Genomic DNA, 23,605 nt, shown 5'->3' on the forward strand with positions numbered 1-23,605 from the left:
ACTGGCTGCCCTGTCACTTCTCTTGGGGGAGATGTTCTGGCATCTATTTTTACATAAAGGGCGGAGGGGGGGGGGGAGGGAACACCAACTTTCTCAGCCTGTCACTTTTTTGTTCACTGTGCTTGTTTCATGTGCTCATCAGAGTCGGGAAGACGTTTCAATCGCACTTTCGGTCTGACTAATGTTCTTCATCTGTCTCCTCTCCCCCACCTCCTCCCCCTTAACTCTTCCCCTTCAGCCCGCTTTCGCATCTCTTCCTGCTTGGGTAGCTGCCTCCCTTGGGTGCGATGCGGAAAGCAAGCTGCAGCGAGCCTCCTGTATTTGGTCCGAGGGATGGAAGCAATTCCGGCCTCTTGGCGTTGAGGGTTACAAGGAAATGCCAAACTTCGCCGCGTGCCACATAGCAGCAACTACATTTTCTGGCATCCTCGGTAGGTTGCAAAGTTTGAGTCCCGGCAGTGCGCCGCGCGGCCAGCAAGCGGCGCTACTGCCCTGTGCTTGGAGTGGAAAGGGGGGATTCTAGCACGGCGGTCATACGCACGAGGATGTACTTTGCAGGATTTCACATGCCACGCGGGGGGGGGGGGGGGCGTGCCTGCTACTGTAATTGGTGCAATTAATGCTTTCCAGTGCAGTCTCGTTTATTAAGGAAACCATGATTCCAAGGGTAGGGGAGAGCAGCTTCTTTCCCGAGTCTGCGAGAAGATGAAGCAGCTTCACATCTGCAGGGGTTTGGGTTAATTTATTTATAAACCTTTCTTTGCTGTCTCTGCTGTTGCAGTAATCAGAACCTGGCATGCAGTATCATGGCTTGGGAAGCACAGTGCAGCTGAGCTCCAATTCAGTGCATCCCATGAAGTGAGCTGTAGCTCACGAAAGCTTATGCTCAAATAAATTTGTTAGTCTTTAAGCTGCCCACAACTCCTCCTTTTTCTTTTTGCCAATTCAGTGGTATCAGAAATTCCCACCCCCACGCCGAGGGAAAACTACAGAGAGACTCCTGGTTTTGTTGTTCAGCAACAGATGATGCTGATGGATACTGATTGACGATGGGGACATTATGGTTAGTGGGGTGAAGAGGGAGATCAGGAAAAGGCCCTCTGACTGGACAGCCTTGCTAGTATGTTCTGCATGACGCTTCCCAGCAAGCCTGGCTTTGTGTGTAGCAGAGGGACTCCCCTCCTGAGGCCAGAAAAGGGGGCTGGAAATCCCTCGGGACATGGGGGCAAAAGGAGACATTGTGTTTGGCTGTCTCAAATCACCCTCTCTGTCCATGGCTCATCTCCCTCTCCCTATTCAGTCCCCTAAAGAACTACTGGGAGGCCAGAGCAAATCAATGCACTGATTCTCATTTATTGAACATGATGTCCCCCCAATACCAGTGACAACTTTGTCTCTGAGATCCCCAGTTCAGAGATGCTAAAGTGAATGTAGAATAGGGGAAGGAGAGAGAGAGAGAGGTTAGAATAATGTGTGTGAATCTGTTCCAGACATGCAGTAGTTATGCATGAGCAGCAGCCATCTGAGAGATTTAAAAATAAAATTACATTTCTGGGGTCCTGCAAGATGGGTGGGGTGCAGGGGTGTGGGATTCTAGTGCCTTCCTGGGCTAATTTTATGGGGAAAATGCATCTTCCTTTTAGGCTGTCACCAGATTTCAAAATACAAGTGCCTGGTTTAAAAAAAAAAATAAAAATCTCCCCCATGATAATTGGTTCAGTCATTTAATTTTAACTAGATCAGAAACATTAAATGGTGCCTTTCTCCAGAACTTGAATGGCATTTTTTCTAGTTTACTGTAGACAGTTCATAACACTATCACTAGGGAGCTAATTTCACGGGATAGTTAAAATGATGTCAGAATAAGGCTAAGGTGAAGAGCCATTGGAAGAAGCTAATAAGGATGCATTCTATGCAGATATTTTGCATCAAAAGCCTGGTGGGGGACTACATAGCATATTTTTCTCTTTTTTCTCATGCAATGTGATCACTTCTACAGGGGATAAAGCTGGCAAAGATGGGGAAAATTGGCTATGCTCTCCTGGTACTCCAAGCTCTTCTGGCACAATTGGATCTTGTTCATGGAGCAGAGAAAAGTTATCCTATACTCAACATTGCAGTGATTCTGGGGAGGACCAAGTATATCACAGAGCGAGACATCCGAGCTCTCTGGAGCAGGGAAATGTCAGCAGACCTGGCCATTGATGTCAATGTAGTGACCCTTTTGGTGAACCAGACTGACCCTAAAAGCATTATAACGCATGTTTGTGACCTGATGTCAGGCACCAAGATCCATGGGGTAATTTTTGGAGACGATACTGATCAGGAGGCGATAGCTCAGATTTTGGATTTTATTTCATCTCAGACTTTTATTCCAATTCTGGGAATTCATGGCGGCTCCTCCATGATCATGGCAGATAAGGTAGGAATTTTTTTTTAAATAATTTAAAGCTTGTGTTGCACCAGTGTAACTTCATCGTGCATACTAACTTGAGTACACTGCAAGCAGCTCAAAGGAGGATGCCTCTAACAGCCTATTTTCTGATCTTTAAAAGCAAAATTATCATGCAGCTTCCTACTGAATTACCACCCAATGTCCTGACAGATTGTTTGGGGGTTAGGTCTGAATTTGTTTGTTTACATAAAGAATGTTCTTACTGACAATTTAGTTACCACCAAGCTGAATTCTGATCAACCTAGGAATGTTATGTACAGTTGATGACCCCGAAAATAGATGGCTTATTTAACTGAATTATGACAATAAAATATTTTGTCCTGTTTTACATCTTGAAGGAAAGGTATAATGTTATTGGCAGACACTAGAAACAAGTGCCACATTGGGAAAGAGCACATGTAATGCACTTGAATGGATTTGATGAGGCTAATGCTAATAGAGGACTTAGAGGATTTTGATAAGTGTACAGCTATTCAGGTTAGATTTGATGTTCCCCCCATTAATAGCTTAACGTGGGTGACATCAGTCTGATATAAAGAGCCACCCTTTGATTTTTACTTAGTTACAGCAATTCAGTGAGAACCTGTGTTACAGTTAATTAGACTCCCATGTGGTAAACATGAGGTTATGGTGTGCAGGTAGTTTTGTCTATGAACTCTTAAGATAATGCGAACAGATTTTTCTTAGGAAAATGTTTTTCCATATAACCCATCCTAAGATTATGAAATAATAGAACAGTGACTAATACACCCAGCACACACTCCTTACTCAAGGTGGCAGAAGCATAACAAACTCCTACTCAACAGGACACAATCTTGCCTGGTGTTCAGTGCTCAAACTCCTAAGAGTCGAGTGTGCTCAGCATCTTGAAGGATCAAGTCCTTTGCCACAACCAGTTCCACTGTTAGCATTTGTTGGCTGAATGATGGGGTAAGAAACAACTGGCTGATGGTGAAGAGCCCTTATCCCAGCTTGGTTGTCACTTAAGTAAAGAGATGCGGATTATTCAACATAAAATTTGCTGAGAAGAAAGTCATTTATTAGCTTTTCAGGAAATATTTTTTCAGCACATCATATTCTAAAACCATTATCAAGGGCAAAATATTAGAAAGAAATGAGGCATGATTACAGTTCAGCGGTAAACAGCTTTTCTGTAGCAATAAAACAAGGGAGGCGGGGGGACTGTCACATACTGGGTAGTAATTCACACAGATTCAGAGAAATATTGAAAATAATTATTTAAAGTGGCCCAGATATATTTTTAAAAGTGAAGAAGAGATGGGATTATTTATTATCTTTGAAGAAGCAATCAGGAATCATTCCTGATTTAGAAACAGCGGCATTTCACTCTTTTTATTAACTGGTGGGACTAAAGATGTTCTTTCAATCTCAGTATTCTGAGTGACCTTTATCATTACAACTGGCACTGTCATATAATTGTTCAGTTAATAAATGTTTGAATTTTAGTGGAAATTCTATAGGAGGGCCTTATGTCCACATGAATAACCACAGAGTTCATTATGATTGATGTTACTACTTTAAATACTAAAGGGAGATATACTGACTAGGTCATGGGGACTATTACATTGGGAGCTATTGAACTATCCTTAAGGTTATAAAATCTTTATAAAGCTAATACGTATAATATATAAATAGATCTGCTGAAGTTGTTATATTAGTCAAAAAACTTGTAGCTGAGAATCCCACCTGCCACAAATTATAAAAAACTAAAGATGGGGATGAGAAGTTAATCTTATCCATGCCTCTAGTGACTGATTCAGGGTCACTAACTTACATACATACACATATATGTGTAATATAGAGTCAACTAGAATGTAAAATAGATACACATTAATTTAGATCACTAAAACGGAGGTATGAAGTGAGCTGTAGCTCACGAAAGCTTATGCTCAAATAAATTTATTAGTCTCTAAGGTGCCACAAGTACTCCTTTTCTTTTTGCGAATACAGACTAACACGGCTGCTACTCTAAAACGGAGGTATTTCAGTAGTATATTAATCCTGTAATTAACTATTTGTATTTCTGTTTTGACATCTGTGTTTTAGTGGTTATTCCTACTTGACATTTAAAAACACTTGCTTTCAGGTGAAACTTAATTTTCAAGATCTCCGCTTGGGAGCAAAATAGTTCTGTGCAGTTTTTTAAACAAATCAACGGAACCATCTTAAAGTAGTTAACCAGCTGAATAGAGCCTTTGCATACATATACCTATAAATTGCCTTAATCTTAGATTGGCTTTTGGCATGTACTTACTGTAATATGTTTCAAAGCTGGGCTTTGGACATTGACAATAATAATATTTACGTGGTTTTAAAACTCTTTTGGGGACATAAATTCCTGTGTAGCACAGGCGAAATTCACAACATTGTTGAAGAAGAATGGAAGGGCTGGAAATGTGAAATCCACTTTCCAAACCACTGCCAGGATTTGGGGCTGAAACCCAAACTACCTAATGATGACTATTCTAGTTTATGGAGCTGAATTAGCATCCAGAGTGTGCCCTTTTGTCCTGTGATATTGGAGGTCACTGAGTCTGCATAAATGACAGTTTCCATGTCCCATCTCCTACCCCACTACTGCTCTCTGCATTAGCCTAGGGTGAGTCAGCATAGAAACCCTTTCTATAGTGCACTGGGTATCACAATGTGGCCATTCAGTTCCTGGATCCTGTCTGTGTGACCCTAATGCAAGACTTCAGTGCTGCAGAGAACCTTACGCTAGTCTTCTAATGCTACTGGTGACTTTCACTTGCAGATGTGCATATATTCTTAATTCTCACGTGTTTCAGCCAAGTGATTCAGTAAACTATAAAGGCACAAAAGGAGCCCATTAACTCAGTGATTTCTATATTAAGTATTATTTACAAGATGCTTAAGTGCATCAACATGAATTGGACATTAGACCTCTGAAAAGCATAAGCTTTTGTTGTTTTGGTAACAATCCTGCAACCCCTAAGATTTCAATGGGACGGCTTGCATAAGTAAGGTTTACTTGCATGAGTAAGGATTGCAGGATTGTGTCTACTTTATATTGGCAATACCTCCTAAATGTGTTCATTCAAATATATATGAAGCTCAGACTCACTCCTTTAACTTTCCCACTAGGTTTTGTCTCAGATGGCCTGTGTAATATTACAGGCTGATCTGTGATTTTTTGCAGTAGTAAGTCTTGTTTGGTTGTCACAGTAGTAATGTCTATTATATGGCCATGTGATTGTAAATATGATACATATTGGGTATAGTTTTGCAAAATAATAAGATTTCTGTACTAATTTCTTGGACAGTTTTAAAAAAAAACCATGTAAATTATAAGAGCATTAATTAGCAGGTGTCCTCAGTAAACTGTTTGTTTTGTATTGTTATACCTCTAAAAAACTCAATACAAACTTTTCTAGTCCTGCTGCCCATTAGAAACTTTTAATAATAGACATACAAATTTTCTAAGAGGCATTTCCTGTATTGGAATTACTGACAATCCTAAAGATATGTGGCACATTCCAGAGGGATTATCATTAGGAAGTGGTACCTTTTGAAACTCTGGGAGTGTTGAGCTAAGGAGATTACTCCCCCCGCCAAAAAAAAAAAAGAAAATTAAGAATTAATGTATAATTATTGGCAGACTTTTTGAAAGCACTTTACATGATAAATTACATTAATATAAAATAAACTTATTTTTCTCTAGTTCTGTGAAGTCTGTTTTGCATTAGAACACCTAAAATCAGCTTGATATTCCTTTTTAAATGAACATTCCCAATATATTACTATGTGAGGAGTTGCAAGTATTAATATAAAGTGAATTTATAAATATTTTCCATTACTTTGTTGAGGTTTTCTTTAGGTGTTCCAGTGGATTATTTGTCCTTGTATTTGCTATATCTTTGCAATAAAAAAAAACTAGACTTTTAAAAAGCCAAAGCTTAGTATCTGTGGGACACTGCATGAGTTAGCAGAATGAGGAAGATTCATGGGATGTGCATCTTACTCTCCTGTCTAATTAGAGAAACAAGGTGGGTGAGCTAATATCTTTTACTGAACAAATTTCTGTTTGGTGAAAGAGACAAGCTTTTAAGCTACACAGAACTCTTCTTCAGGTCTGTGTAAGTTCAAAAGCTTGCCTCTTTCATAATAGAAATTGGTCCAGTAAATGCTATTACCTCACCCACCTTGTCTCTGTAATATTTTGGGGCCAAAACGTCTACAACAACACTGCATACATATCTCCTGTCTAATGTTAAGTTGGCTTTTTTTCTAGGATTTGGCTGCTTATTTCCAAGGAAGCTAAAAATTTTCTTCATGAAGATTTTTCTCAGAAGAAGTTGACTAACAATCAAGCTGGGTTGGGGTGGAGGAAGGGAATGTTAACTTTTCCCAATGTATGGGCGTGCAAAGGATTGGTCAGCAAAAGAGCGGCAGTGCAAGCTGACATGCTGCCTGCCTAACATGCAGGAGTTGAAGGAGGACAAAATTGGTTTCATTTTCCTGAATGGAGGAGAGGATCAGCTTCCAGAAGTTTGGGAATTGCAGTCTATGTGATCTCATGCTCCTCATAAGGATTATTTACATTCAGTATCACTTTTGAATGTTTGCTTGATTTTTGGTGTAGATGTGGTTAGGACTAAATTCATATGGTCTCAGATTTGCCTGGTCTATGTTTGAGGCTACTACATTAGAGCCTAAGGATCATGATCCTGCAAGCTGTACTCATATATGTGAATGGGGAATTATGCCTATCTTTCAGTGTAGGAACAATGTAATTTCTCTATTATAATGCCATTTACATTTACTTCAACCTGCCCTTTCTTACCGTGTGTTAAAATAGAAATTGGTAAGTGCATCTGGTGATGTGTTCAGCCAAACATTTAAACTACTAATAAACTATTTGGTAGTCACTGCTGCATATGGTCCAGAAGTACAAAAGACACAACATTCACACACAAGCAATCCAAGTAATTTTAAGTTTTAACTTGATGGAACTCAGACTGCAAAATTAGAACACCAACCCTTTGGCTTGGCATTTAATCTCCTGCCTGCAGACATTCCCAGTAACTTCTGAGAGCTCTCTTTTTAAATACTTCTTGAAGGAAACCATGTTGCTTTTATATTTAATAACCTACAAAATAGTAATAGGACATCTATAGAGTACTTTTAGCAATTACTTCATATATGCAGAACACTCTTAGAAACTTGCACAGTGCGCTGAACAGAAGGGAGATCCATATATCTGTCAAACACGTTTTCAGTTTGCACTATTTCTAATTCATTAACTGCACTTGAGTGGACAGTTAAAAGTTTTTTATTTTTGCTACCCAGCTGACCAAACTTAATGAACAAGCAGCCTCATTTTATTAATTTCCTTGTTTTGTTTTCTGATATGATTGAAATACAGGTGATGGCTTTGGACTGGCTTGAGAGGAGACCTGGGAATGGCTGTTTTGGTAGAAGTGCCCAGTAGGCAATCCTCAAGAAAATGAGAACCTTTGAGGGCCACATCTATTCCTATTTCTATGTTGCAACTCTAGGAGTTAAAATCTGTGATCATCTGGGCCCAGCTTTGTGCTGTCTTTTCCTGAAGCTACCAAGTAATGTGGATTTTATCTGAAGGAGCCCAGCCTGCCCAATTTGGGTTGTTTCTAAACCATCTGTCACACTATTGTTTTTATAAATCCTTGGGATGTTTTCTTGATTCTTTCTTTCTTTTTTTTTTAAAGGAACATCATCACTGTGTTTTTCAATTAGATGTAATGTTGGTAGAGGAGGAAAATCTGTGCTTAAGATTTTGAGGTGCAGAAATTTACAGTCGGTTTGTAAAAATTAAAATGCTTGGATTCTGGTTTTTGTGTTGCAGAGCTCAAATTACACAAACCTCATCCCATTTTTCAAATGTGGAGTGACAGCCATTCTAAATCTAATAGGGGAAAAGCTGACTGCAAATCTCATGTCCTCAGATATGTGATATTTCTTATCATATCATTGGGGCTTCCCACTAATTTCAGTGAGACAGATGCTTTGTTCTTCTCCTTTGTGTAAATTTACACCTGAGCTAGCATGCGGCTTCTCCTGTCTAGCAATATGTGGGACCTGGGGTGGTGGGCAGCGTAGAGAGGGAAAGATTCAAGGGAATGGAGTGGGAAGTGAGGTAAAAGGGGTAGAGAAAATATAACGTAAAATATGAATAAATAAGAGCAAAGCTACTCTCCTCTCTTGTCCGATACACATTATTGCTGCTGGACATTATCTAGCTAATTTGTCTGGGGCTTTTAGCCCATCTGTTCCTTAACCCTGGCCACAACTTTCCTCTCTCTCTCACATGTACATGACAAGGGTCAAAGTAGTTAAACAGAAGAAGCTTGGGTACCCATTGAGAATAAGTGTTCTATGGCAGAGCAGAAAAGGCAGACTCAGAGGAGAATCTATCCCTGTATAAGTCACTGGATGGACAACTAAGGACGGGAGGACTAGCTAGGTGGGATGAGATGGACTCTGCGTAAAACCGCGTACTTGACCAGCCTAAACACATATTTGAAACAAGTAATAAAAGCAAATTGTCTCCTTCTAAGGCCCTGACTATCATATTTGTCTGAATAGTGAGTGAATCTTCCAACTTCCCACAGATTGAAGCAACTATTCATAAAAATATAATTAACTACTAACAACAAAACAATATTCTGGTGGCATTCAGCATATCCCAGATCATAAACTGGTCCTAAATCTCCTTTCTATTAATGAGAACTTGGCAATTAAACGTTATTACATTTGGTGACAAATTGAGGGAGAGGACAGCTTTTAATAAAACTCACATCTGGAAAATGACAAATTAAAAAGAAAACCCACTGAGCTATAGTGTACAGAAATGTATAGTTCCAGGGAGAGTCTTTCTTGCTGTCACTCCATGGTTGCTGGGAGGCAGTGGGGGAGCAAAAATGTATTGGAGGGTCATAGAGAGAGCTAGTTAAAAGATGTTAATGTTTTTGTGAACCTTCAAAAGTTTGTTTTGCATGCTTTGAAAGATTTTTGTTATTTTAAATTTTTCACAAATTTATTTCATTTGTTGTTACAGAAATTAGTTTGTTTTGTCATATCTCTACTTGTCAGTCTGTCTTTTCCTTTTCCTTTTCTTTTTACCACTGAAAAAGGGAAGGGAAAATGAAGGCAGAAAATTGATTTTTTTCTTTTTTTCAAAGGAGCCTGAGGAAGTGGTTTGCTCTACTCCTACTAAAATTATATGGGAGGTAACAGCCCTAACCTAAGCTCCCAGGCTGATCTTTTGGAAGTGTTGTGCAGATTTCCTTTGAGAATGAGGACAAATATAGAGCGATCGGTTTGTGTAACATGTTCGCCCACAGGTGATAGGGTGGTTTTGTCTTTTATCATTTTCCATCCTGAAGGAAATCTTTCCTGAATCCCCACTTCTGGCCTTCATACAACTCCCCCAGCCTCTCCAAGCTCATCAAAAGAAAGCTCCCCCCAGCTGAGGACACATCAACTCAAAGCAGCACCAGATTGTGCTGGAACAGCAGATGCAGTGGACATGTCTGCAGGTTTTGTGATGATCAACACCCATCACAACACACCTTTCAAGATCCATGGATCCTACACATGCCTATCATAACATGAGGTGTACCTCATCCTGTGCACTAACTATAGGGTTGCCAACTTTCTAATTGCACAAAACTGACCACCCTAGCCCTGCCCCTTCCCTGAAGCTCCGCTCCCTTCCCCTCCCCTTCCCTGAGGCCCTTCCCCCCGAGCTCCACATTCCCTTTCCCTCAGTGGCTTGCTCGCCCCCACCCTCACTCACTTTCACTGGGCTGGGGCAGGGGATTGGGTGTTGGAGGGGGGTGAGGGCTCTAACTGGCTCTGGGGTGGGACCAGAAATGAGGGGTTCAGGGTGCAGGAGGGGACTCTGGGCTGGGATAGGGAATTGGGAGTAGGAGAGGGCTCCAGATGGGGCTGCTGGTTCTGGGGTGGGGTTGAAGATGAGGGGTTTGGAATGCATGAGGGAGCTGTGGGTTGAGGCAGGGGATTGGGGTGCAGGAGGGGGTATGAGTTCTGGGCTGGGGGTGTGGGCTCTGGGGTGGGGCAGGGGATGAGGGGTTTGGGGTTCAGGAGGGGACTCCAGGTCCGGGGGAGGGCTCAGGGCTGAGGCAGGGGGTTGGGACTTGTGGTTGGGAGGTGGGCTTATCTTGGGTGGCTCCCAGTCAGTGGCGCAGCAGGGCTAAGGCAGGCTCCCTACCTGTCCTGGTACCACGCTGCACCCCGGAAGTGGCCAGCAGGTCCGGCTCCTAGGGTGCAGCATGGTACCACTAGCCTGCTTCAGGCCTGCAGCATTGCTGACCGGACTTTTAAGGGCCCAGTTGGTGGTGCTGACTAAAGCTACCAGGGTCCCTTTTCGATCACGTGGACACCTGGGAACCCTAACTAAATGCCCCAGTTAGAATGCATCCGATGAAGTGAGCTGTAGCTCATGAAAGCTTATGCTCAAATAAATTTGTTAGTCTCTAAGGTGCCACAAGTACTCCTTTTCTTTTTAGTTAGAATTATGTGGGTGAAACCAGACAATCACTGTGCTCTTGAATAAAATGAAACAGGAGAATGATAAAAGACAAAAATACTCTTTCACAAAGCGACCACTCTCTCTATGTTGCCTGATTCGTTTTAAGGTTAATGTTTGGATTGATGGCCAATTGATTTGACTGCGATAAGGTTCTTACCCCAGAGTCAGGCTATGCAGAACTAAAACCATGAAGTTCAATATCTTTTGGGAGCCTCATGGTGGAGGGCAAGGACACTCACACTGAGGGCCAAGTAAAGCCTTAAATATCTTTATTAGAATAATGAACAAAGCCAGAAAAGCTCCAAGCTACATCAAAAGATATAGTATTGGGGCTAGCTGTGGTTTCACTCTTTGCATAAACTCTTAGATCTGCATACTCACACCCTTCCTTGAGGACCTGGTGGTAAATGATTCCGATGGTCCAGGTTCCTCTCTGAGTTGCAGGTCAGATGGTAGAAAGCGCATAACAAAAGGTGGAGAACTCCCTCCACATGATTGTCTTATTATAGGTCCCATGCCACTGCCCAACCCACCGTGCCCAAATCTAGGTTTCACCCACATAATGTTGAGGTGTAGTTACCCTATAGGTTAACATATTACACATATGATATGTGTAAATGTCATCTTAGCTTATCATCATTCTCATCACCCCTTGCCAAAATGGATCTTGCGGGGTTCACTTCCATGTACTTTGTGGCAGCCATTTACTGTTAAGTTCCAACTTCTGCCGTTGAGCAAGCTCCTTACTTCCTGCAAAAATCTGTGGGGTAACTGTTACACCATTTATCTATGCCAAAGGTTACAGGCCTATTATACTTCACTATACTTATGCCAGTATATGCTAACTTACTTACTTAAGCCAAATGGTTTTCCAGGATACAAGTCTGTAGATTCTTTGTGTTACAGTTGAATATATGAAAGCAGAGTCTAATAAAGACAATGGAGTGAATATAATAAAGGCAAGCTAGCCCTGTGGACTACAGACCTATCGGTCCTAATCCTCAAAGGAAACCTTTTAACAGCACTTTCAAAAGATATGTCTGGGAGCTTAAATTCATTACTCTGCTAGACACCAAAAATCATGGACTGCAGAGAGACACTGGATTAATGTCTTATTTCAACAATCTGTAACCCACTAACCCCCTCGTTTGTCCTATGACTGCAGAGGTATTAAAGGGCCACTTTACATTGAATGGTCCCATACAATATGTGCCAACTACTTATGCTAAACAATCTGTTCCACCTTTCATTTTGCTGTGATCTGGGAGTTCCTTTCCAAGCCCTGAAGGAGAACTAGGTGTGACTCAAAAATGTCTCACTCTCTCATCAACAGATGTTGGTCCAATAAAAGTTATTATCTCGCCCATCTTGTCTCTCTAATATCCTGGAACTGACACAGGTATAGCTACACTACATACAACATTCATAATGCTTAGATATCCTTGTAAATGTAGAGCAGAGTGGATGTGTGTCTATATTACATAGGAGGGCATGTTAGGTAGAAAGTTTCTTTTCTTTTAACTCTAACTTTATTGTCATTTCTAATAGGGTCCCATTTATATTGTCTTCTAGAGTGTTGTCTCTAACTTCTGCTTCAAGACAGTACATTTTACTTTGATTTATTAGTATAAAGTTTTGACCAGTTGCATTACCAGTTTGTGTTGCCACATGACTAGAATTAACAATAAGAATACTTAATTTTCACTGCATTGATTTTTGTCTAGTGGGAAGTCTGTGCATGTGTAAAACCACTATGAAACCCAAAAGAGCAAGGATTTTATAGTCACCTTCCAGCTCAACACAACTTACAATACAATTAGGACAGATTGTTATTATTAGATTAAACATAAAATAGAATTAAGATAATCTATTTTAAGTGCACAACATACCTGTAAAGAGTTGCTTTTAGCAGTTGCAGAAACATATAATTACCAAATAAATTACATGTTGTTTTTTGTATGATACTAATTATGTGTTCTGGGTAAACTGTGTGGGCAGAAATGTCTAAATTGCATGATGAATTGTGATGGAGCTTAGCCCCATCACCTGTAAGGTAAGGGTAAATACCTATTAATTATGCCTTGCACCTGGGAAGTGGTTGATTAATTGCCTCCTGGCAGAGGAGGTGGAGCGAGGTTGTTTAAGGAGCTCAGCCCAGAGTGGAGATCCAGGAGACAGAGATGGTATAGGGAGTTCCTTCTTCCTAGGAAGGCTTGTTAGAGCGAGGCTAGCTGTGACTAGGAATCAGAGCTGAAGGAGTAGGGGTTAACTCTTGTGGTGGGACCCTTGAGTGGAAAGGTGCATGAAGGTAGGCTATGTGAAGGACCAGGGAATGAGGAAGAAGCCCAGGAGGGGAGAAGGACTTTTTTTATTGTTGACCCCTGGAAGGCAATCAAACTGTTTTGTGACTTGGCTGGAGAGCTGAGCCACAGAATAACCAGGAAGGCAATACAAAGAAGGGGTTGACTGGGATGGACTGTTGTGGCTGAGGAAGAAGTTGCCAGAGGGCGTGTGAGAAACAATGCTGCATCTGGCTGTGAGGGGATGCCCTAGAGATAAGGACACGTGTTTATAAGCACCTCATTGGGAAGAGAGGGGACCTGTATGTTCATCTGTTTTCACATGATGAATGATATCAGAAACGATGCAGTTTCCTTAAGGTATATTAAGCCACTGGGTCTTATGCTACCTGATGATGACTGTCAATTTGTTGGATGGCCATCTTCATCTTTGGAGGAAAGAAACTAGCTTGCTATTTTTCTGTTGCCTCTTAAGTCGTTGTCCCTTACTTTCTCCACTTAACTGTTCTGACTAGTAAAAATATATCTGCAAAATGGCTAAAAATTTACCAGAGCTGACTCTAGACTTGTTAGCAGCTGATGTTCCCATGGATGGTTGAATAACGCCCAGTATATGGTATACGAACTGTAACAGGTTTCAAACTATGTAATAAGACATTGAACTGGTATCGGAGTGTGTGTTGACAATGGAATAAAAACGTTTCTACAAGAAAAGTGAAGAGTTTTGGTTCAGAACACATTTTGGCAACTGCTGGCTCAGGAAATTAAAGCTGCCCCTTGGGTGGTAGCAAATCAGTATGGAAACTACCAAAAAGGAGCCTTTAACTAAACTGAGCTGTGCCTCAGTGAAAGGGCCTGTCACAGGCTGGCTGGCCTTTCAAAGGGAGTCAGCTCAGTATTGCCTGTGATTATGTAGTAGACAACCCCCAGCTGATCGTGATGTGGTGACTTAATTACTATTAGTTACCTCAGCTGTAAAAGGGTCAGGAAGGACTATGTAGCCGGAGAAAAGAGAGCTCTTTTTCTCTGGGCAGGGCCTGGTGAAAGCAGGCTTGAAAGAACCACAGGGAGTTGTTCCCATGGGAGCCTTGAGACAGGCGCTATAAAAAGAGGGAAGCTGCCAGCATCCCAGGGGAGAGGAGGCTTGGCAGGCAGGGTTGCCAATCCTCCTGGTTTTGCCGGAAGTGTCCTGGAATCAGGCTCTATCTCCCAGAGGCTACTGAAGCCAAACCGGGAGATTTTAAGCTGCTAAACGTCCGGCAGCGCAACAGTGCTGAGGCAGGATCCCTGCCTGTCCTGGCTCTGTGCCACTCCCAGAAGTGGCTGGCACGTCCCTGCGGCCCCTGGGGGGGGGAGCAGGGGTCTCTGCGCACTGCCCCTGCCCTAAGCGCCAACTCCGCAGCTCCCATTGGCTGGGAACTGCGGCCACTGGAGCGGCAGGGGCAGTGCACGGAGACCCTTCCCCCACTCCAGGAGCCGCAGGGATATGCCAGTCACTTCTGGGAGCAGCGCGGGGCCAGGGCAGGTAGGGAGCCTGCCTTACCTCGGGTGGCAGTGTAGGGGGGATAAGCAGCGCCCCAGCCAGCGTCCGCACCCCACACCCCAATCTCCTGCTCCAGCTCTGAGCCCCTTTCTACACCCAAACTCCCTTCTAGAGTTTGCACCCCGCACTCCCTCCTGCACCCCAGCCCGAGGCTCAGCCTGGAGTACACTCCAAACTCCTTGGCCCCAGCCCAGAGCTTTCACCTCCTCCTGCACCCAACCCCCTGCCCCAGCCCAGTGAAAGTGAGTGAGGGTTGGAGAGAGCGAGCGATGGGGGGGATGGAGTGAGCGGGGTGGGGCACGGCCTCAGGGAAGGGGCAGGATGGGGGGCAGGGCAAGGGTGTTTGGGTTTTTGTGATTAGACATTGGCTACCCTAAAGGCAGGAGGAAAACCTACTAGGAAGAACAGCCTCCAAGGGAAAAGCCCTTGAAGGAACAAAGAACAGCTCTGCAGTCCACAGGACCAGGGATGACGAGCAGAGGGACATCAACGTAGCCTGCAATGGGCAGGAGGATTTTCTGTTTGGATGTTGGTGTGGACATTTTAGTTGGACTTTCATTACCCAGGAATCTGAACTGGAATGACCTGTCCTGGCTGGAGGGCTGGGCCACGGAAGATGTAGCCAGAGACAGGCCATTGCAGGACCAATAAAGCAGTCGGCAGCAGGTGCTGGAGATGAAGACCCCAGGAACACCATGCTCTGATGGTGGTTGGCACTGCGGCAGTGAGTACAACTGCTTACACTTCTTATCCACCCAGCTCCAGATCCTCTTTCCCCTGAACAGCTGTTTCCAAGACCTGTCCTTTTTTCTCTTCATCCCATCCTTTCTACTCTATACTTGGCCATCCCTTAGCCTGGTCCTGTTTCTTTTATTTCACTAAGCTGGCTTAGTCCTATTCTCTCCAGCCTCTTAAGTCTGTCACCAGGCCTAGCCAGCTCTCCTTCTGCCTACTGATTCCTTTAGCATTTCTTTCAGCATCCTAGAAGTGTGATAAGCAATTTCCAATGCATGGCCTTATAGGAATGTATCTGATAGTGGGGGAGTGCCAGGCGTCTCTTGGCTACCTGGGCATAGGACAAAGGCAGTAGCGGCACTAAAATGAAAAGACTGGATTCGTTGGAGCAAATGAGAAGGATTCTCTGGGAGGGCAAGACCAGATGGAGTTGCACACTTTTGAGTCAAACGATATTTATATTTAGGGAAAGAAGGTGGGAAATTAAAACAAATAAAGGTTTAGGATAAACTCAGCAGAGAATTTAGACGGTGGTAAACCCTAAACGGGATAACATAGATCAAGAAATCATGTGGAAGTTTTATTGTAGAAATAAACCTAAGAAAACCAAAACCCACAAATCTATCCCAGAATAAAGCCTTCAGTGCTGAACCTTAGGGGTTCCTTCCCCACTCTGAACTCTAGGGTAGAGATGTGGGGACCTGCATGAAAGACCCCCTAAGCTTATTCTTACCAGCTTAGGTTAAAACTTCCTCAAGGCACAGATTCCTTTCTTGCCTTGGGATTGCTGCCACCACCAAGTGATTTAACAAACAAACAATCAGAGAAAGGACCACTTGCAGTCCTATTCCCCCAAGCCTACACCCCCTTTCCCGGGGAAGGCTTGAGCATATATCCTCACCAATTGGTTACAAAGGGACTACAGACCCCAACCCTTGGGTCTCAGAAGAATGGAAAAATCAGTCAGGTTCTTAAAGAAGGATTTTATGTAAAGAGAAAAAGGTAAAAGACTCACCCCTGTAAAGTTAGGCTGATAGTTAACCTTACAGAGTAGCCAAAAATTCAAAGAGCACAGAGGAACCCCCTCTAGTCTTAGTTTCAAAGTTACAACAAAACAGGGATAAACCTCCCTCTAGCAAAGGGGAAATGCACAAGTTCAGAAAACAAAGATAAACTAACATGCCTTGCCTGGCTGTTACTTACCAGTTTGAAATATGAGAGACTTGTTTAGAAAGATTTGGAGAACATCGATTGATGTCCGGTCCCTCTTAGTCCCAAGAGCAAAACGGCCACAGAAACAAAGAACCCAAAACAAAGCCTCTCTTCCCCCCACCCACCAGGTTTGAAAATATCTTTTGTCCCCATTGGTTCCTTTGGTCAGGTGCCAACCAGATTACTTGAGCTTCTTAACCCCTTATAGGTAAGGAGGAATTTAGGCTACCCCTATGGTTATGACAACCTTGGAGTACCTTCTATCCATATTCCTGGCTCTTGTGCTTTTGGGAACACTTTCTTGCTTCCTTCCCTAAGTGATACCTTCTGCCTCCTCCGGTTACCTCTGAACAGTTTGTAGTTTCTTCTTCTTAAAGGCATATTTCTCAGAAACATTATCTTGCAACTTTTCCTTTAAATCTGTGTGAGATAAGGAGCTGTAACTGGGCCAGTGGCATCTGATTACTGAAGCTGCTATTGCAAGCTCCCATTTCACTTCTCCCTGGTATTCTTTGTCATAGTCCCAGGACTCTTCTGTATCATTTGAGGCTTACCTTCATTATCTTTGGGAAGAAGTATTGACTAACTTGTGGCTTACTTGTCCAGCACTAATATATTCTTACTCTCCTTTTTATAGAAGGCTGAAAGGTTTTCTAACCACTTCTCCAATTTACAGGACATAATAAGCTTTCTTGCCACCATACTTCTCTTTCTCTATTACAGAGTGCTGTGTATGTTCATTTTAAAATGTTTCCACTAATCAGCCTATTTAAGTGGGGGCGGGCTATTATTGTGGTATCTAGGAGCTATTATTTGAATGTATTTTTAAGATGACTTTTTTCCCCTTACAACTAAATTCTCAGTTCATATGGTAGGAATTTTGCTTGTTATGTTGGTTTAGCTTTCAACCTGCTGTTAGGGCTTCAGAGGATTTGAGGGCCGAGAAGAATGTTAAATTAAAGAAGAAAAGTTGCTATTCTGGATATCAGACAGGCTGTCACGATTCCTACTACAATCTCTTGTGTCATGCATGAGAATCCAGGCTGAGTATCTGCCATTTCAGTGATGCAGATGTTCTCCCAAGCCACATGCTTACCAGCGTTTATGATATAAAGTCTTTTTAAGGTAAGTAGTCATAATCTTACCAGAGTTTATGGACAAAGTATGAATCATGAACTAAATACATGTTAATATTGGCAGTATGACCTTATGTTTTCTACAACACAGTGCAATGATATATGCAGGTCTTCAGAGCATGGAGTGTGGGAAGACTTTATTTCTTGTTGTAGGTTCAGTACATTTTGTTTCAGGTGACAAGTACAGATTTGTGTGAATTTAATTTCTCACATTGAGTAAAGTCAGCAACTCAGTTTGCAAAGTCTGCTAGCTATGCTCATCTGGTAGTGTATATGCTCTCTTTTTTTGTCATAACAATTTAGAGAGCCTAAAAATAGCACAAACTCCTCCCTTGCATGCCTGAATCTCAAGACTGGGTAACCCAATAAGCTAAAAATCTGATTACTCTGCTTCTCTGTAATTATCTAATACCATTTAAAAGCATGGGAATTCCCACAACGTTTCTAGTGATCTGAGAGTAAGCAAAATGACATGGAATAGTGCTAATGAATTAGGGCAAGTAAAAATAAAATAAAATAAATGAGGTTTGAAGACTACTGCACAGTAGTTTAGAAGTGGAAAAGTAGGGGAGGGTGGTGGTCTTTCTCAAGATGTGAAATTAGGTTTTCAGACTCTCCGCTCCTCAAAAAACCAAACACCTTAAAAAGATATCTGAATTGTTGCAAAATTTAGAATTTTGGGGAAGTGACACATGGACTATTTATACTGGAAACTGCTGCCAGTTGAGGAATGGGCATCTTTTGGAGGCAAGGAAAATCTTTACAAATTTCTTTTACTGTGTGCTTGCTTATGCTGATATTGTTTGTACACAAAGGTGTATTCATCACATCCAGGCCTGATTCTTCTCTTCTTTACACCATGTGACTCTGACTTGGGTGGAGTTAATCTTGATTTACATCAGTGTCAGTGATCATAGCATCAGATCTTAGCAGGAGGTATATCTGCCAATAATACATTATTAAGGCCCAATATTGGAATCTGTATTCAAGCAAAAGTCCTATTGATTTCAATTGGCTTCAGTGGATGCTGTGCCTCAAAAGATTGCAGAATTGTGTGGGGGAAGTGGGAGTGGGGAGAGAGAATCTTTGTTTCTCTCATTACCTTGCACAGTAAGAAAGTGTGGGTATGAAACACTTTGTGACGTCCCAGAAGGGAAACTAGCAATCCTCTTGCCTTTTACAGCAAACGCAGCGGAAGTTATCAACATATGAAGTATGTTCCCCTCTGCTTAATGTTCACAGTTGCCGTCAAAGAAGGAGAGGACTCCAAATATTGATGAGATATTGGCTCATTAAGTACCAAGTAAAGGGTAAAATCCTCTCACCTTGCTTACAAGAGTTAGTCCTGTGGGTTTCAATGTGAATAAAGGGAGCAGAATTGGGCTCTGAGCAAGCAGTGTTCACTGATTTGCAATATAATCTTTTAAAGACTAAAAATGTTCCTGTATACGTAAGTATAAAGAGGCAGCAGAATAACTTGTTGCCAATCTGTCTGCTAATACACTGAGTTTGTGCTTCCTGTAAACAGAACTTTATCAATGCTCTAGAGACTGCGTTAGAGAACATGGCAGCTGTAAAATTCTGGGATTAGAACGTGTTGTGTGAGTGCTAGCTATTAGAATAAGACCTCACTACCTAGAAGAGCAGTCATTAAAAAAACGCTCCACCATATTAGGAGCTACTATGCCACTGGGGCTACTATTTTTCAAATGACTGTACAGAGCACTGGTTTTATGTCATTAAAGATCTGGCACTTTTTATAAATTGCTTGTGATAACTGATGTCCTGGCCAAACTTCAATTTCATTTTGTAATTGTGGTCTACCATCTCGAAGTTTCAGTTGGATATTGGTCTTCATAATCCTGTCATAAAATGCTGCTGTTAAATAGCTCTTCTGTTCCATCCCAGAGGTAGCTGCATTTTAGTGGCACCTAAAGTGTTCCCCTCTACCTGCAAAACCTTTTCCAGAAAGATGCAAAAATGCATTGAGGCCGGACGAATTGCATCCGAGAGTGCTGAGGGAATTGGCGGCTGTGATTGCAGAGCCTTTGGCCATTGTCTTTGAAAACTCGTGGCGAACGGGGGAAGTCCCGGATGACTGGAAAAAGGCTAATGTAGTGCCCTTCTTTAAAAAAGGGAAGAAGGAGGATCCTGGGAACTACAGGCCGGTCAGCCTCACCTCAGTCCCTGGAAAAATCATGGAGCAGGTCCTCAAAGAATCAATCCTGAAGCACTTAGAGGAGAGGAAAGTGATCAGGAACAGTCAGCATGGATTCACCAAGGGAAGGTCATGCCTGACTAATCTAATCGCCTTTTATGATGAGTTTACTGGTTCTGTGGATGAAGGGAAAGCAGTGGATGTATTGTTTCTTGACTTTAGCAAAGCTTTTGACACGGTCTCCCACAGCATTCTTGTCAGCAAGTTAAGGAAGTATGGGCTGGATGAATGCACTATAAGGTGGGTAGAAAGCTGGCTAGATTGTCGGGCTCAACGGGTAGTGATCAATGGCTCCATGTCTAGTTGGCAGCCGGTGTCAAGTGGAGTGCCCCAGGGGTCGGTCCTGGGGCCCGTTTTGTTCAATATCTTCATAAATGATCTGGAGGATGGTGTGGATTGCACTCTCAGCAAATTTGCGGATGATACTAAACTGGGAGGAGTGGTAGATACGCTGGAGGGGAGGGATAGGATACAGAAGGACCTAGACAAATTGGAAGATTGGGCCAAAAGAAATCTAATGAGGTTCAATAAGGATAAGTGCAGGGTCCTGCACTTAGGATGGAAGAATCCAATGCACCGCTACAGACTAGGGACCGAATGGCTCGGCAGCAGTTCTGCGGAAAAGGACCTAGGGGTGACAGTGGACGAGAAGCTGGATATGAGTCAGCAGTGTGCCCTTGTTGCCAAGAAGGCCAATGGCATTTTGGGATGTATAAGTAGGGGCATAGCGAGCAGATCGAGGGACGTGATCGTTCCCCTCTATTCGACACTGGTGAGGCCTCATCTGGAGTACTGTGTCCAGTTTTGGGCCCCACACTACAAGAAGGATGTGGATAAATTGGAAAGAGTACAGCGAAGGGCAACAAAAATGATTAGGGGTCTAGAGCACATGACTTATGAGGAGAGGCTGAGGGAGCTGGGATTGTTTAGTCTGCAGAAGAGAAGAATGAGGGGGGATTTGATAGCTGCTTTCAACTACCTGAAAGGGGGTTTCAAAGAGAATGGCTCTAGACTGTTCTCAATGGTAGCAGATGACAGAACGAGGAGTAATGGTCTCAAGTTGCAATGGGGGAGGTTTAGATTGGATATTAGGAAAAACTTTTTCACAAAGAGGGTGGTGAAACACTGGAATGCGTTACCTAGGGAGGTGGTAGAATCTCCTTCCTTAGAGGTTTTTAAGGTCAGGCTTGACAAAGCCCTGGCTAGGATGATTTAACTGGGACTTGGTCCTGCTTTGAGCAGGGGGTTGGACTAGATGACCTTCTGGGGTCCCTTCCAACCCTGATATTCTATGATTCTATGAAATAATCAGTGACTACTTAAATTTCTATCACTGAATGTTCTGTATGTGGAATAAGTACAGTAAATTGGTGATTTTTCTATATCCAGCAGACAAGTTTGACCAATCCTTTTTCACCGACAAAGCCAAATCCCAAAATGATTTCAATGAGAGACTTTCCTGAGTAAGGACTTCAAGATTCGGCCTAACAAACTGCAGAAACATGCTTATGCAGTAATGTTTGAAACCTTTGGCTATCCTGGTGTGGAGGTTAAAGATAGATCTGGCTCTGCCATTCTCATACTATGAAGCTTACAGACTTGCGTCTTGAAACATTTTCTCCCATTTCTGTTCTATCTCCGGAGGTAAAAGCATACAGCATCATGTGCTATGGAAGCACACAGATGTGGCATTTATAAGCTCAAGGGAAACCCTGTTGTTCTAAGTCTTGAGGTGACCATGTATGATATTTCATCAAGAAAAGCAGACATGAACTGCAGGTATAGAAGGAAGTTCAAACACAAAACTGCTTTTGGAAGATTCGGTGACATTCTCCTAGTTCTCCTTTCAAAAGGAAAAGGGAATCTTACAATTAAAAATTTCCACATTAGCCTTTTAAAATGCTTGAGTCTTCAGTTTTTGCATGTTTGATTTATTTTAATAGAAATATATATATAAAATATTTGAATACAAAGAACAAACATAACAACAAAGTGAAAATTATATGTACATCTTCAAGTTTGCTTTTTAAAAAAAGCAATATACTTTGTCATTCGGAGGTCTTCTTAATAGAAGATAAATACTTTATCCTTTCAAAGGAATGATGTTGTGACTAAAGAACATGTCAAAATGTCTGGGATTCTCTTCTCAGCTTTGTCATGAACTCATGTTCAGTCTGAGGTGGCCTACTAATTTAGCCTCAGTTTCTTCAACTATTGAATTACACATATGGGTTAAAATATCTGTCAACAGACATGGACTAGTTTCATTTTAAAAGAAACACTTTTTACTTGTGCCCTTATCAAAGACCTTAACTTTTGTCTTCATCAAATCCTTACCATAAGCAAACGTAACTTTGGCATGTTGTTTAAATTGCACAAGCTTCTGATTTTGACCAAGGATTGAAAGGATTAGCACAGGTTTTAGCAGTTCTATCCTTAACTGGGTAGATAGAATTACAATCTGTATGCTGCCTGTTGTAGCTGCTTATTTTAGTTTTTAAGAATGCACATAGTCTACTAACTGCGGGTAGAAGATTATGAGGGGTTTGTGAGAAAGCAAGTGGACAGCAATTGAGCATAGTTTTTCCCTAGTGAATTTAATATCTCTAGTTTGAGATGAGTACTTATGAATAAAAACAAATTTTAAAAAAAATTGCTCACTTGCAGCAGTGTAATTGGTGTTTTATTATCTCCCTACTGATAACATCTATAGTTTTTTTGGGGAAAAAAAAGTTAATTTTCCAGTTTGGAAATTTTGTCTTCTAAAATGTCTGGTTTTATACTTTAAATGGTACTCTGGAGGTGCAAAATAATTCTAATTTCTTATCCTGAGTTTGTTAGGATTGGGATCCAGGAGCTCCAGTTCCTGACTCTGCCACTGACTGGTCATCTGACCGCAAGCAAGTCCCTCCGCCTTTCTGTGCTTCCGTTCACATATTTGTAAAACATGGATAATGATGCCTGCTGCACAGGTGTGTGTTAGAGTATAAATTTGCATTTATGTAAAGAGATTTGAGAGAACTCCCCTCCCCATCTAAGTATTCTTATTTTACTGGTCTGGCAGTCTCCCCAAATCTAGCCATCCTATTGGCCAAGGTAGTTGTGTGTCTGTCGATCTGCTAATCGCTAGCAGATCACTAATGACCAAGTTTGGTGAATGGAGTGAAATGTAACTTAGGCCTTGGCAAATCTTGAGGGTGAGCATGCTGAAGAGAATCCAAATGTTTGGTTTGATCAGCTTTGGGAATGGTAACATACTCTGGGGTTCTTATGGGAGTACAGGAAACTGCGTCTCAAGAGCTGCAGAAAACCCATTCTACTGGTAAGCCCCTAAAACGTATGAGATTACTGCATTCTAGAGAAGTGTTTTCATTTTAAAATGTAAAATTAAAGCATTTATAAGAGCTTGTGTTTTGGGTACTTTGACCCTT

The 23,605-nt window shown here is 42.0% G+C and overlaps 1 protein-coding gene across 2 annotated transcripts in view; it reads left to right on the forward strand.

Annotated features, from left to right (window-relative positions):
* The first annotated feature begins 238 nt into the window (after positions 1–238).
* Positions 239–23,605, forward strand: part of GRIN2A (glutamate ionotropic receptor NMDA type subunit 2A) — a 321,942-nt gene continuing 298,575 nt past the window's right edge. The window contains exons 1-2 of one of the 2 annotated variants that reach the window (XM_043493655.1): positions 239–431; positions 2,000–2,422. In XM_043493655.1, coding sequence (XP_043349590.1) covers positions 2,018–2,422 — 405 coding nt within the window. In that variant the 5' untranslated portion in view covers positions 239–431; positions 2,000–2,017. Of the gene's footprint in view, positions 432–1,999; positions 2,423–10,997; positions 13,691–23,605 lie in introns of those variants that run through there. The other variant, XM_043493656.1, reaches the window with a different exon arrangement.

Source organism: Dermochelys coriacea, chromosome 10 (assembly GCF_009764565.3).
Source record: "Dermochelys coriacea isolate rDerCor1 chromosome 10, rDerCor1.pri.v4, whole genome shotgun sequence".
In the NCBI taxonomy this organism is placed as follows: Eukaryota; Metazoa; Chordata; order Testudines; family Dermochelyidae; genus Dermochelys; species Dermochelys coriacea.